This window comes from Suncus etruscus, chromosome 5 (assembly GCF_024139225.1).
Source record: "Suncus etruscus isolate mSunEtr1 chromosome 5, mSunEtr1.pri.cur, whole genome shotgun sequence".
Lineage (NCBI taxonomy): Eukaryota > Metazoa > Chordata > Mammalia > Eulipotyphla > Soricidae > Suncus > Suncus etruscus.
The window spans coordinates 153647675-153663109 of NC_064852.1; the positions used below are offsets into that span (position 1 = coordinate 153647675).

At 44.3% G+C, this 15435-nt stretch overlaps 2 protein-coding genes across 2 annotated transcripts in view; one reads left to right on the forward strand and one right to left on the reverse strand.

Moving 5' to 3' along the window:
- TP53INP1 (tumor protein p53 inducible nuclear protein 1) overlaps positions 1–15435 on the reverse strand; it is a 914054-nt gene that overhangs the window by 236510 nt on the left and 662109 nt on the right. The gene's annotated exons all lie outside the window — the stretch shown is intronic.
- The window catches only part of CPQ (carboxypeptidase Q), a 213511-nt gene that overhangs the window by 180385 nt on the left and 17691 nt on the right, over positions 1–15435 (forward strand). The window contains exon 6 of the mRNA XM_049772958.1: positions 8327–8418. Coding sequence (XP_049628915.1) covers positions 8327–8418 — 92 coding nt within the window. The remainder of the gene's footprint in view (positions 1–8326; positions 8419–15435) is intronic.

Genomic DNA, 15435 nt, shown 5'->3' on the forward strand with positions numbered 1-15435 from the left:
TGCAGAAGGATGGTGGTTCGAATCCTGGCATCCCGTATGGTCCCCTAAGCCTGCCAGGAGCGATTTCTGAGCAAATAGCCAGGAGTAACCCTTGAGTACCACCGGGTGTGACCCAAAAACAAAACAAACAAACAAACAAAAACGTTTACTCTACAAAAATGTTCTTTAAATGAAGAGATCCCATATTCATCGTGATTTTGACACACCGGGGGGTTTCCAATTCATGGGGTTCCCCATTTGTTAATAGTCACACATCTATTCTGCATTCAGCCATTCATTCAATTCACAGTCATTTGAGTTGAGAACATTATTAAGTCTTCAGCTTGTGCCCAGCAATGGACGGTGAAGACAGCCTGGGTTTTGCGTTTCAGGCGTTTGCATTTGTAAAGTACGCTCATCTATCAAATGTCTTGCTCCAGCAGCCTCCTTCAAAGAACTTGACATTTTCTTTTTTTTTTTTTTTTTTTTTTGGTTTTTGGGCCACACCCGGTAACGCTCAGGGGTTACTCCTGGCTATGCGCTCAGAAGTCGCTCCTGGCTTGGGGGACCATATGGGACGCCGGGGGATCGAACCGCGGTCCGTCTCCTAGGCTAGCGCAGGTAAGGCAGGCACCTTACCTCCAGCGCCACCGCCCGGCCCCATGAACTTGACATTTTCTTCTCAGTATTTTAAAATCCAATTTGAGAACTATAGAAATTAGCTCCATTGTTCCAACCGCAGGGACTTAAATTCCTTTCTGCCATGTGAGTTTCCATTGCTCAGAGCCGGTTTGATATCTTAGCCTTCACAGGGCATCAGGGAAGCACTGTGGGAAGAAGAGAGATGAGGGCCAGAAAGAGTACAGTAGGTAAGGTGCTTGCCTCATACAAGACTGACCTGGGTTTGATCCCTGGCATCACATTTGATGCCCTGAGTCCCAACAGGAATGATATCCAAGCACAGAGCCAGAAGTAAGCCTAGATTATCATTGCGTGTGGTGAAGAGAGGGAGGAAAGGAGGAAAGGAGGGAAAGAGGGAGGGAAAGAGGGAGGGAGGGAGGGAAAGAGAAAAGGAGGGAGGGGAGGAAGGAAGGAACAAAGGAAGGAAGGAGGGAGGAGGGAAGGAGGGACGGAGGGAGGGAGAAATGGAGGGAGGAGGGAGGGAGGGAGGGAGAAAGAAAGGGAGGGAGGAAGGAAGGAGGGAGGGAATGAAGGTGGGAGGGAGGAAGGAAGGAAGGGAGGAATGTATGGAGGGAGGGAGGGAAGGAGCGAGGGAGGGAGGGAGGAAGGAAAGGAAAGACTAGTGAATGAACTCTGAACTGTGTGGTAATGGAATGAAAATGTGTAGCTCCAGAGAAGCATCAACTATAGCTGTTGGAGATGAGCATGGATAGCCCACCAAATTTTTAAAGACCACAGTGAAAGGAATTAATAATCCAAGAGCAAATTCTATCAAACTGAGAATTTTTGAATCAAAACATGTACATTAGAAAGTCATCGAACTATCAAAACAAGCAAAATGCATTGGAAATATTAAGGATTATGACATTTTTTTGGTTGGGAAAAACAAATCTTTATCTTCCCCAAAAGACAAAGCATGCCAACCAAACATGATGAAAAATTGAAAGCAAGACTAGGGGCCAGAGAGCTAGTAGTAGGTAGAGTATGTGCCTTGCATGCAGCCAATCAGGATTTGATTCCTGGCACCCTATATCATCCCCCTCACCAAGCCTTCTAGGAGTGATCCCTGAGCACAGAGCCAGGAGTCCACCCTGGGTACTGCCATGCGTGGACCAAAATAAATGAACAATGAAATTGATGGTAAGCCTGCAGCCAATGACACCAGAGTGAAGCTGAAGACCATCAGGCAAACAATCTGCTTTCAGTTGGGGGGCCTGTGAGCAACTTCTTAGCAACTATCCCCCTTTCTTGGGGCTGATTCATCCAGCCTCTGTGCAGTGTCAGAAGATGTTGGGAAGAGCTTCATGGGGAGGAAGGGTCCTCTGAAACAGAAATACAGTGAGTTCTCAGAAGCAAAGGAAGAGAGTCTGCAGGGGGTGAAAATCTGACCCTTCTCCAAGCACATTTTCACATCTCACTCTCCTTCCTTCACCCCATCTGGACCCTCAAAAAAACCAAGCAGGGACCTAACCCCACAACACAGCAGTTGGACAGGCGGAAGATGGGGGGGTCACTCTGTGTGTAGAGAAATGCAGGGGGTATGGAGGAATGCCAAGTCCCAGTACCATACACCCCCATTATTGGTCCTGTTGGGCAAACCTCAGCTCTAACATTTTAGCTTAGACTCAGGTTCCAGGTCAGCCACAGGTGATCAGTTCTACCCTTAGTACTGTATTTCTGTGTCTTTCCCTTTCTTGGACCACGCTGGAATCCTACACACAAGAGTAATATAAGCAAATAACCCTTTCAAAGGGACACCCTGCCCCTGATTGACTGCAGGTCCCGGAAAGTGTTTTGACAACAGCTCAAAAGAGAAGGATATTCGAGGAGGGGTGGGTCTGCACCCAGGTAGGAGGCTGGCAGGTGCCCTGGAACCACTGGTCCCTCCTGGCTGTGCTCCTGCTCCTGTGCAAAACTGAGAACTCAACTCGATGGAGATTTCATTTGTGAGCTCAGAATGCTGAAAATCTTGGGGATCTGAGGGGAAGATGCAGCAACATTGCAGGAAGCCCAAGAGGCAGTCGGTGAAGAAAGAGAAAAGAGAAGCAGAGGAGGGAAGGCACTTAGTCATTAAAATGCCTAAGAGTGCTCTCAGCTCAGCTTTAATGCATGAACACACACACACACACACACACACACACACACACACACACACACACACACACCAGCCCCCTAGTGGAGCTCTACACAGCTCCCACAGTTCCCTGGCATCTTTTATGCTAGTTCTGGAGAGAGGTGCGCATCTTCAAGGGTGCAAGACTTGCAAATGGTTCTGGGGGTGGGGGGGCAGGGTGCATTATGTAGGGCAACCACTGCATTCCTAGCAGCTGGAAGTCAGGGAGACATTTTTCTTTCCACCACACCTGTGAAGATACCAGACATGGAAGGACTAAGGTACCACCCAGAATCCAGGGGTACGGTCAGTGCAAAGCTGTGGTGAGCTCTCTGATCCCCTGACTCTTGTCTTCTCTTCCAGAATGCAGCAGTTTGCAAAATTGGTCTCATTGAAACCAGGTCTCCAAAGATTCTGGTTCACTTCCTGAAACAGAAAGAGTCTGGAGCCCAGGACTCGGCCCCCTCCTTACTCACCAGGCAGTGCTGAGCCCCGTTTCTGAAATGCTGCTGCTGTAAAAATGTCTCCACCAATGATGCGTTGAGTGCTTTGCAATGCCTGTGCTAATGAGGTTCAAGTACTGTAGGGATGACTTGCCAGTATTCTAGGAGTACTGAGATACTGCTCTACCACTGATGCTAGGAAAACTGTAGCATAGTCTGCTTTAGGGATGCTCACACTACTGTGGGCATGGATTAATGATGTAGGGGTACTATGGGAATGCCCATACTATTAGTGCTAGGAGTACTGTGGGGATGCCAATGATGTTAGGGGTGCCATGGGAATTCTTTACCAGTGGTGCTAGAAATACTGTGGGAGTGGGTTAATGGTATGATCTGAGAATGCTTCTACCATTGATACACTAGAAGTACTGTGGGAATGCCTATGCCTGTGATGCTAAGTTGTTCTGTGGGATGGATTAATGAAGCTAGGTGTGTTGTGGTATTGCCTGCCTCATTGGTTCTAGGAGTATTATGGGAATTCTATGTGCTAATGATGCTAATCACACTTTGGGAATGTCTCCACCAATGATGCTAGGAGTACTCTGGGAATGTCTGTGCCCGTGATCTAGGAATACTCTGGAAATGGCTTGATAATGCTAGGTGTACTGTGAAAATGCCTTATTCTGTTATCTTATAGATTGAGAGTTCTGTAAGTTCATCAAGCACAGGAGGGCTGACTTTCACCTCCAAGCTCTCAATTTCTGGACCCAGGGGCACTTGTGGAATGAAATGATCTGTGTTTTGCTCTTTGTAATGATAGGAAAAGAGCAATAATGACTTTGAAAATGCCAACGGGATTGGGTTTGTGGTCTCTCCCTGACACCTAACAGTATATTGGATTGGTGAAGGACCCATCTACCAGGCAATTTGTGTGATACGTCAAATTCTCATCATTTCACTCTAATCACACATCAGGCAAGACCCACAGTTGTTCATCTTAACTACATATTGTGTGTGACGATGATGGTGGATGACGGTGATGATGGTTTTCAAGAGGAAAAATATAGTGAAGTTTAAAACAAAAAACTGACCCCAAGAAAGCAGATAAGCTTGAAAATCCCACATTAGGTAGAAGTACCTCTTCTTGTGTATCTCTAGAGGGAATAGAAATCGGTGCTTTTTCTTGGGGTCCTTAGTAATATGTTTCAAGAGTCTTTTTAAAATGATTTAGATTCTGTGTTTCTATTTTGAAAACTCTAAGTATTCAGCTCTGCGTGACTAGTTCAGAAGTCAAAGAATCCTTTCTCAAAGATGATTGAGCATAGCCAAGGTCATGGTTTTAAGTGGGAAAAGTGGGTTCTAAAATGCATGAAATGTTACAAGTATATCTCTGTAAAATTTATAAGGAAATATAACAGGTTGTTTATATAGATAATACAGATGCTTTTCAAATTTTTGTGAAATTTGGTTTGTTTGGGTTTTTTTTTTATTTATTTTGGCTTATACCTGAATGTGTTCAGGGGGCTTACTTCTAGTTCTGTGCTCAGAAATTACTCCCAGCAAACTCGGAGGACCATATGAGACGAACCCTGGTTGGCTGCATGCAAGACAAATACCCTACTCGCTGAGCTATCGCTCTGAACTCAGTTTTCTTTATTTTAAATGTCAGGAAAAAAGATCCCAACGAAACAATCTGTATCTATTTGTGGGGGCTCAGGGGTTACTCCTGAGCTATGCGCTCAGAACTCGCTCCTGGCTTGGGGGACCATATGAGACGCAGAAATCGAACCACGGCCCATCCTAGATCAGCTCATGAAAGGCAAACACCCTACCACTGTGCTATTGCTCTGGTCCCAGTATCTCATTTTCATGACCAAATCATCAGTAAAATTAAAGATGGTTGTCAGAACTGAAAATGCAAATCCCCACAACAATTCAGTTAGTAGGAAGAAATATTTCCACAGCCATAATGTATTTCTTTCATGACAATCACTGTTGTGCCATATTTCCCATCTGCCTGGCAGAGCCACAAAGGAAGTAAATGTAATGACTGTAGAGGCAGATGTGTGTTGATGCCCAACTGGGGTCTTCGGCCAATAGCTAAACTGGTTCCACCTGAGGTCCAGGTTGTGGATTCACACTGAGACCATCTTGTACCACCTTTACTGATGCATGCATGCATTAGTTGAATGGAAAGCTATAGATTTTAGTTAGATATTTCCTATTCATGCAGCTGGTCTGCTAACGACGTTCACGGAGGCCCTGTTAAACATCAGATACCAAGAAATAAGCAAATCTCAGAAAAGAACTGATCTGATGAGGAGATAAATGTCTAAATGCAGTTGAAAAGAATCGTGGAGCTGGAGAGATAGCACAGTGGTAGGGCATTTGCCTTGCAAGCCACCAACTCAGGACCAATGGTGGTTCGGATACTGGCATCCCATATGGTCCCCTGAGCCTGTCAGGGGCAATTTCTGAGCGCAGAGTCAGGAGTAACCCCTGAGCATCACCGGTGTGACCCAAAAACAAACAAAAAAAAAAAGAGAGAGAGAGAGTAAGAAGAAACATGTGCATGAAGTTCCCAGAGGATTATTGGGAAAGTGGTCATCAGCTTCCAACTTGGCATTCTGAGAGTTTTGCTGGAAGAAGTGATATTAAAGATGGGTATGAATGGCTGAATAGGAATTGTCAGATGGAAAGGCGGGAGGAAGGTGGGCACAAAGGGGCAGGAATCCCAGATGACCCCGGGTTCAGAGATAAGGGGGAAGTCAGTGTGGCTGGAGCTTAGCGTGGGAGGCAAAGCAAGGAAAGTAATGAGAAGAGGCCAGATAGTCTTCAGGCCCTGCAGGCCCCAGCATTTCTGTGACAGGACCCCATTCGCGATGTCTTCCAGGTTGAGACCCCAAATCCTTGTGATGATTTAGGGGCCCTGCCTTGGCATAGGCAAATAAATACATCCATGATGCGTTCTACAAACATGGGTGGGAAGTGTGAGTGAATCTCTGTCATCTCCTCACATCTGATCCTCCACAGCCCTCACACAGGTCCACACTCTGCACTCGGTCCCTGTCCTGTAGCCTCTTCAGTGGCCGGGAATCTGGCACCAGATTCTAGAGCTGATCCACTTCCTGAGGCTCTGCAGGTCCTTTGGGGCCATGAGCTTCCTATGCCCCTAATTTATTCCCCCACCCAAAACCAGGGCACTAGACGTGGATCCTCTCAGACAGGTGAGAGTCCCTGCCCTTCTACCTTCAACAGGTAGAATTTTAGGAGCTCAGAGGAGTAGCCCCCTTCCTTTTCTGGGAGGTCACTATGGGTCCCAGGGTCTTCATTGCATTACCACTGGATCTCTCATCTTGAGGCCCTAATTGCAGGAAGTGGGTAATGGTCAGGGTCCCTTTTGTCAAATTTGCTGCCTCCCTCTCCAAGTGACCCCAAAGACTAACAAGGTAGAATTTCAGGTACTGGGTCATCTATGTGTAGCGACCCTCCCAAAGTTCTAGGAGCCGTGAGATATGTAACTGAGACATGGAGAATTTCTCTAGAATGGAGGCCACCCTCCATGTGGTTTTCTGGGTACAGTACAGCAGGTAAACCTCTTGCCTTGCATGCAACCAACCCCTGGGAAGGTTGCATAAGGATTGATTGAGTTTAATTCCCAGCATTCCTGAGCACAGAGCTAGGATTAACCCCTGAGCTGGCTGGGTATGACCCCACAATAAAACAAAACAAGCAAACAAACAAAAAAAAAAACAATTAAAAATAAGTGGTTTTCTGTTGCTGCCCATCCAGAGAAGTAATGGCCTTTTGTGTCCCCCATGCCACACATTTCTATCTGACCACATCCCCTAGTAGCAGAAAAAACCCATGATGCCATGTGTCTGCATGATATATGACAAAGTGAGCTAGACAACAGCTCAGCTCATTGAGATCTTGATGTCCCATGAGGGCACCAGTAGATCCCACTCATTTCTCCAGCACAGGCAGCACCCAGGGATGCCCTCAATGTATATGGCAGGTTTAGGAATCTCCTCCCAGAGGAGAGATGTCAAGTAGATACCTGTAGGTTCATGTGAGTGAGAAGGCTCTCTCCCAGAACAGGCTGTGTTCTGTTGGATCAGACTACAGAGGAGGGCAGGTGGGCTTCATGTGGCTCTGGAGAGTGAGCCTGAATAGCACAGGGGACTCTTCACTATGCACGACCCACATCTGGGGTTTGGGCATCAGGAGTTGGGAACCAATGTATTGGGCTTTGCTCTACTCAGTGCTACTCAGGGGCATAGGGAAAACTCCTAGGTGAAACATCACCTTGCAGGAGTGAGGCTGAGTCCCAGGCCTGGCACTTCCCCTCTCCCCCCACCCAGCAATCCCTGACACCCCACAAGGTGACTAGGCTCAGGCAACCCTGAGCAGCAGAAGCCCAACTTGGCTTTCCTGCCTGCCTTTGAGCATCAGAGCAGGACTGTTCCCTTCTGGTGTCATTGGTCATCTGGAGCATCCCTGGAGGAAGAAAAAGGGGGTGGTCACATAGCTGTCCTGAGGCCCCCAGACCCACCATAGGTGTCCTTGGTGCCAAGCTTGTCACTAGCTTCCAGAAAAACATGGGAAATCAGTCCTGCTGCTCTTTGGGCACAATATGGTGACTCCAATGCCATCCTATTTCGTAGAATCTCCTTTACCAGAAGCCAGTGGCTTCTAGCCTCAATTTTCAAACGAGGGCATAGGATGGATTATTGTGGATAACCTTAAAGGCCAGCCAGAAAACTGGTATACAGCTCATCACCCAATGTATCCTATCTACCTGAATTTTGTGGGTGCAGTCTTGGGCCCCAGTGAAGGAGGCCTTATGGATTGAGGTCTGCTGGCCAGTGAGAACTCAGGAGGGGCACAGGCCTGTACTGTATGCTCAGCCTCCAACGGGCACTGTGGCTTGGCTCATCCCTATTTACCCAGAATACAGGGGCTGGGCAGGGCTCAGGGCACTGAAATCTTTGCTCTGCATGCAGGGGTTCCATGTTCAATCCCAGGCTTTGTGCTCCTAGCACTGCAGGGATGTGCCCCCCCACATCACCCCCAATAGTCATCTGGTATGTCTGGTTCTTCTCTCCAGATTTGCGTCCAAAGAGAACTCTGCGCCTGGTGTTCTGGACGGCAGAGGAGCAAGGTGGGATTGGCTCACTACAGTATTATCTTCAACACAAGGTGAGGAGCAGCAGGTGTGGGGAGGTTGGAGTCAGGGCCCTCTCCTGTTCCCCAACCCCAGTGTGATTCTCTAAGACAGGGCTACTGCCTCCAGGGAGCCCCATGGAGGATCATGGGAATTCATGGAGAATGGATTCATGGGATTCATGGAATCCCAGTCATCGCCTTAGAGAAATCTCCCTGTCCTGCTTAGCTGTGTCCTGGTCTGCCAGCAAAACTGAAGCATGAAAATCTTTCCTGTGCTTCAAACCCACCCAGACATTTCTGCCCCTCACACATCAGATCCTCCTGGGAACATGGGATTTCCAGGGCCACTTGCTGAGGTCCAGTTGCCCCAGTACATGGATCACAGTGGGGAAGTCTAAGGCATATGACAGCATGAGCATTCAGGGGAGCCCAAAGATGTATTTTGAGGGATCAGGGCGTGTGAACAGAGGAGCTAGCTAGCTAGGAATACAAGTTTATGTTTAACTGTGGGACAGAGACGTGAATGACCAGAACAGACAGCAGTGGGGGAACTTGAGGTCCAGTGAGTGTGTGAGCTCTTGCTGTTAAATTTGGGGGTCAGGAGGTACAGGATTTCTGAATGAGGGTCCATTTTTCACAGCAAGTCTCTGCTGCCTGGACTATTTCAGGGACTTCCTGAAACAAGAAAACTTGGTCCTCTGCCTGTCTCTCACTGTATCTGCTCATTTGTTTACCAGCCATCCTGGGATAAGACCTTTCAGATACTTCTTGTGCCCTGGTCATTGTACAATGAAGACCCACATCTCTCCCTCGGGGTGGGGCATTTTACCCACTTTGGGAAAAAAAAGGACTTGTAGAATTAGAAAGTTTTGACTCCTAGTTTTTGAGTACTTACTACTGGGTTTGGAGCATTATATTCAGCACTTGGTTTGGTGTCTATGAAGAGATGCTGATGTGGATTGGAATAGAATATGTAACATGATCTGATCAAGCACATGACATTGAGACAAAGATAGTGAGTAGGTACAGGGAGAACATCAGCAGTCAGCATAAGTTCCCTAGAAGAAAGAGCATTTAAGGAGGTGGTGGTGGATGAAACTTGAGGAATATATGTGTGTGTTCTTGTCCTCAGGGGGATGTGGGTGACATTGAAAGACTTGTAGGCCTCAAAATACACACATCCACATCCACAACATCTGTGTCGTTTTCATACGTTTATGCCTATAGAATGGCAACTACTCAGTGCTGCATTCTCAGGAAAGAAGAGAGAATTTCAGGGAGGGAAAACAGGAGCTTGTTATAGAATAGCTCTATGTCTTACCTTGACCGAAGCCATGTTTCTCCATGTTGTGTGGGATAGAATGTTCAAGGATCTTCTCATGGCAAACATTGATGAGAAAATTATAAAGACTGTATTTGTTGCCTAGGTGGTTGAATTGAACTGAAAAAAAGTATCAGGGCCATAGAGATGGCTCGAAGGACAGAAACAGAGGCTTTGCATGTGGGCATCCTGGCTTTCATCCCCAATGCCAATCACATGGTCCCCACCCCATGCCAGGACCTTGCAGGTGCCTACCAACTACTGCCAGAGCAACCTACAAGGAATTAACTGAGAATAGCCATTGAGCACCACTGGTTATGACCCCCCAAAATAAACAAACACAAAAGTAAGTGTAGTAGGCACATCCAAAGGTGGAGAAACTAAAACAGATCTTCTTCAGGATTCTTTCCAGCATAATTTAATGACAGAGAATGGTCCTGCAGTATCTGATTTTCTCCAGCCATTGTAGGTAAACACTCTGGGCTAATGCTGGTCACCATCACTGCTGAAGCAACTTGGGCCTCACACTTGGCACCTGACATCATAGAAAGCCAGTTCTTGCTCAGACCGTGTTCACTCTGTAGGCAGCCTCTGCTCCCCATGAGCTCCGTGACTGTGTGACATTGCTGGGATTGTGGACACAGGTGACTTTGGATGTGGATCTGGCCATGAGGAAAAAGAGAGGGAGATTTGTATGGGTGGGAAAGATATTGATGGAGGAGGTGACAGGCATGGAGAGAGGGGGAAAGACAGAAAAAAAAATCATGTCATAGTCTTTGACCAGAAGGACCTTGGGCTCCTCTTGAAAAGTAGCTTTAAACTCACACCAAAGACATTCAGTGAGACCAATGTGCTGAGGTGGTCAACTGTTTATTAAAAGTGTCTTCCCTTTGCAAAGGACTACAGCCTGCTGAAGAGTGTTGGGCTTGGTAAAAGACTTAGCAAGTACAATAAGCATAAATGAGTTAAAAGCAGGAGAAGTGGCTAACACTGCTTAGTCTTGAGGAAGGCTTGGATTTGGGAGAATCTGTATTGCTGGTATTTGTGGTGTGTGTAGAGGGATGTGTGTGTGTGTGTGTGTGTGTGTGTGTGTGTGTGTGTGTGTGTGTGTAAAGGGGGAGGGACTACTTCCCCCTACACAGTCATTGAATCAAGGATATGCTTTTGGCATTGATAGGGGCAACACTAACAGGAACAAAACTTATCTTTGAAGACAGTCATCTCAATGATTTTTATATGCTTAAAAATGGTTTATGAACTTTTAAAATCTGCCAGCATGTTCTTATGCAGTTATGGTTCTCAGTGATCTGTATAGTATTAGTTAGTCTGTGGGCCAAAGCTAGCCTACCACCTGTTATGGTGAACCTCAAGTAAGGAATGTTTAAATATTTAACTGGATATACAACAGAAACCAATGTGGCTTGCAGGATATAAAACAAGAACCATCAAACCTTTTTTATGTTTTGTTTTGTTTTGGGGCCACACCTGGGTGGTGCTCAGGGGTTACTCCTGGCTATGTGTTCAGAAATCGATCCTGGCCTGGGGGGCCATATGGGATGCCAGGAGATCAAGCCGGTCCATCCTAGGTTAGCGCATGCAAAGAAAACGCCCTACCGCTTGTGTCACCACTCCGGCCCCACTATCCAACCTTTAACAGAAAAAAAATTTGTATTAATTTTTATTTTGACCAAAGTGGATTACAAATCATTCACAGTAGTATTTTAGGTACATGGAGACATTGAATCAGGGGCATTCCCACCACCAATGTTATCCTCCCTCCACCCCTGTTCCCAGCATGCATCCCATATGGCCCCTCCTTTGACCCCTGGGCTGCTAGTATAAGTGGTCCCTTCTGTGTTTAGCTTGTTGTAGATTGGGTATCGATTCTGTAGTAGTTGACTTTGGATTTGGTGTTTAAGTCTGATTGTTTTTTATTTCTACTCAATGTTCATACGACTGTTTGTCTTGGTGCCCTCCATTATTTCCCCCTCAATTTGTGAGGCAGAACAAGATGGTTCAAGTTATGTGGTTCTATTTGAAGGTAAGAAAAAATAAGAAAAGGAAAAAAAGGGTGGGGCAAAAATTCAGACAAGCAGAAAATGGGAGGAGTTCTTCTAGAGACTATAAAAATCAATTTAAGAAAAGAAAGGGAAAAAGGAAGGAAAACAGAAAAATAATACAATAAAAATAAACCCCCCCCCCAAAAAAAAAACCCTGAAAAGTATCAGAAAAAAAATTTGCTTACCTTGGTCCATTTGATAAGAATCATAAGTTGCATGGTTAAAGCATTCAAACATTTCTTTAGGGTTTTGTAAAACAGTTGTTATGTATGTTGGTTTTAGACCAATAATGTATTATGCAGAAGGTCATTTTTGTAATAATATAAATGAATATGGGTTTCCTTTCTTTTTCTTTGTGTTCTTACTGAAAAGTTGAATGGGGAAGTGAAATGGGACTCACAAAACATTGGCTATGGAGAAAAACAGTCCATGGAAAACCATTTCCTTTTTCTCTGCTATTTCTTTCCTATTTCTCCAAGAATCTTTTCAACAGTGAAAGTTTTATGACAGCTATTTTAATGAATGCACTTCGCCAAACTTTTGTGGGATAAAATTAACACTAATATTCATCATCTATTATTTCAATTAATATATTCATTGAATAATATTAAATTAAAGTGCTCTAAAATTATATGGTAATCATACTGCCAAACTAATTTTCAAAATCTGTGTTCCAATTAATAGCTACCTTTACTTCCTAATCATTCTTATAAAATATTGAATTGTTACAGTAATTTCTAGAATTACTAATTGTTTTGAAATATGTAGAGCACTGTGAAGTTTGTGGATAATTTTTAAGACTTAACTGCAATTTTATTCTAATGGCTAAATACTTTTTAAGCCAATGGAACAAATATTGTCTGAAAAAGATCTCTGTAAATTTTGATTATTGTAACTAAGAAAAAGAACTCCAATAAGTGATGAGTCTTTCATTGTTCTTGGCCCCAGCTAGAATAGCAATCATTTCTGGGGTTCATCCAGCTTATCTCTAGCAATTTACAGCAGAAAGCCCCATAAAAAGTACATATTTTCTCAGACTAAAAACATGCATATTCACATATTTTGACACATTGTAAAATGTTCTCTCATGCTTTAAAAGTCTTTCCCACTACCTCTCATCATGTTAGTACTGGAATTTGAGAATGATGATGAATACTATTTGTTCTTTATTGATTAATTTAGCCATGACTCTGGGGGGGCCGCTTACAGTGTTTTATTATGACATTATTAGCTATTGAAAGGCACATTTCTAAGTTTACTGCTCAGTGTATTTTTCAAATGTGACTGTGACCTAGATACAGGAGGAAGCAGCTTGCCTTCACCTTGACCTGAGGTAACCCCTGTGCTGTTGTTCTCTTTCCAAGACAATTCAATCCATTCTTGAACTTCCTATAAATGGAATCATCCTGGTATGCTCCTGAGTCTGGCATCTTGCTTTATTGTTATAGTCATACGTGTCTGCTTCTCTTCTCTGTTCCCTAAATACATTCCTCCTTCTCCTTTCATTTTCCTCAAGATAGATCTGGAACTGTTTCTAGTATTAGCTGTGATTAATAAGAAGGCTGTGAACATTTGGTAGAAATATTTGGGTGGACATGGACAAGCCCAGAAAGGGGAAGCCGCTGAACTCTGCTGGAACTCAGATGCCAGCACCCCTATCTGCCTGTCTTCTGTGCTGTGCTCTATTTTCGGCCTGATTTCATCCTGTGTGTGGCTCATCTGAGGACGGCTCACCTTCCCTGGAGCCTTCCCTGGAGGCGAGTTTATAAGCCCAGAAAGGGGAAGCCACTGAATTCTGTTGGAACTCAGATGCCAGCACCCCTATCTGCCTGTCTTCTGTGCTGTGCTCCATTTTCAGCCTGATTTCATCCTGTGTGTGGCTCATCTGTGGATGGCTCACCTTCCCTGGAGCCTTCCGTGGAGGTGAGTTTACAAGCCCAGAAAGGGTGGAGCCAGAGGATCATGGCTGCTCCGCTTCGATTCCCGAAAGTGCAATGAATACAAACACAACATGTAGAAAAACCACAATACAAGTATGACAATGGGGAAACAATGCAGCAGGCCAGCACCAGACTTAGAGAATGACGATGGCAACTCTGATGACTTGAACATGACCAACCAACTAGTCAGTCTCTCAGATAAGTAGTTTAGAGTCGAAATATGGAAGATGTTCAAAGAACTCAAACAAAGTATAGAAGAGAACACTAATAAGAATCAAGAGAATATGAAGATAGAAATCAGAAAACTCCAAACTGAAATTTCAGGTCAAATAACAGATCTGAAAAACTCAGTAGATGAATTAAAGAAAAACATGGTTGAGCTTTCCCATGGGTTAAGAGCAGTTGAGGATAGAATTAGTACACTGGAAGATGAGATGAATAACAATTCCATACAGCAGAAGAAATTGGAAAAAAGCCTTAAAGCAAATGATCAAACAATGGAAAAATTACTCAAAGAATGGGAACAGATGAAAATAGAAGTCTATGATAAGCTCAACAGAAACAACTTAAGAATCATTGGAGTCCCAGAGACCCAGGAAGAAAATCTCCAGGAAGAATTAACGGTCAAGAACATCATTAAAGAGAAACTACCAGAGCTAATGAATACATGCGATCAAATTCTGCATGCCCGAAGAGTACCAACTAAAATAGACCCCAGAAAAAAACACCACAAGACACATCCTACTCACAATGATGAATCCCACAGATAGAGACAGAATCCTGAAAGCAGCAAGATCGAAAAGAGAAATTACATTCAAGGGAACATCCTTGAGATTTACTGCAGAACTGTCACTGGAAACACTCAAAACCAGAAGGCAGTGATGGGACATAGTGATAAAATTCAATGAAATAAATGCTTTGCCTAGAATACTGCACCCAGCAAAACTCACTTTCAGGTTTGAAGGAACAATACATGGTTTCACAGACAAACAACAGCTCAGAAACTTTACAGACTCAAAACCATTCTTAAAAGAAAAACTGAACAGCCTACTTTAAGACAAGACTGACCAACAGACACACCAAACTCTGATATAAAGATGGCACCAACTCCCAGGAAAATTCTTTCTCTCAATGTCAGTGGACTAAATGCACCAGTTAAGAGACACAGAGTGGCTAAATGGATAAAAAAAAAACTCAATACAACCTTCTGCTGCCTACAAGAAACACACCTGAATAGTCAGAACAAACATAGACTCAAAATAAAAGGCTGGAGGAAAAGCATCCAAGCAAACAACACCCATAAAAAAGCTGGAGTGGCCATACTAATATCAGATGATGCAAACTTTATACTTAGGAAAGTTGTAAGGAACAAAGATGGACATTTTGTATTAATCAAGGGATACGTACAGCAGGAAGAAATCACTCTCCTAAACATATATGCACCGAATGAGGGGCCAGCAAAATATTTAATAAAATTGTTCACAAATCTGAAAAATAATATCAATAACAACACAATAATTGTGGGGGACATCAACACAGCACTGTCAACACTTGACAGGTCAACCAGACTGAAACCCAACAAGAATATACTAGACCTGAAAAGAGAAATGGAAGAAAGAGGCCTTGTAGATATATATAGGACACTCCACCTCCAGAAGCCTGGATACACATTCTTCTCTAATGTACATGGGACATTCTCCAGGATAGACTACATGCTAGCACATAAAAC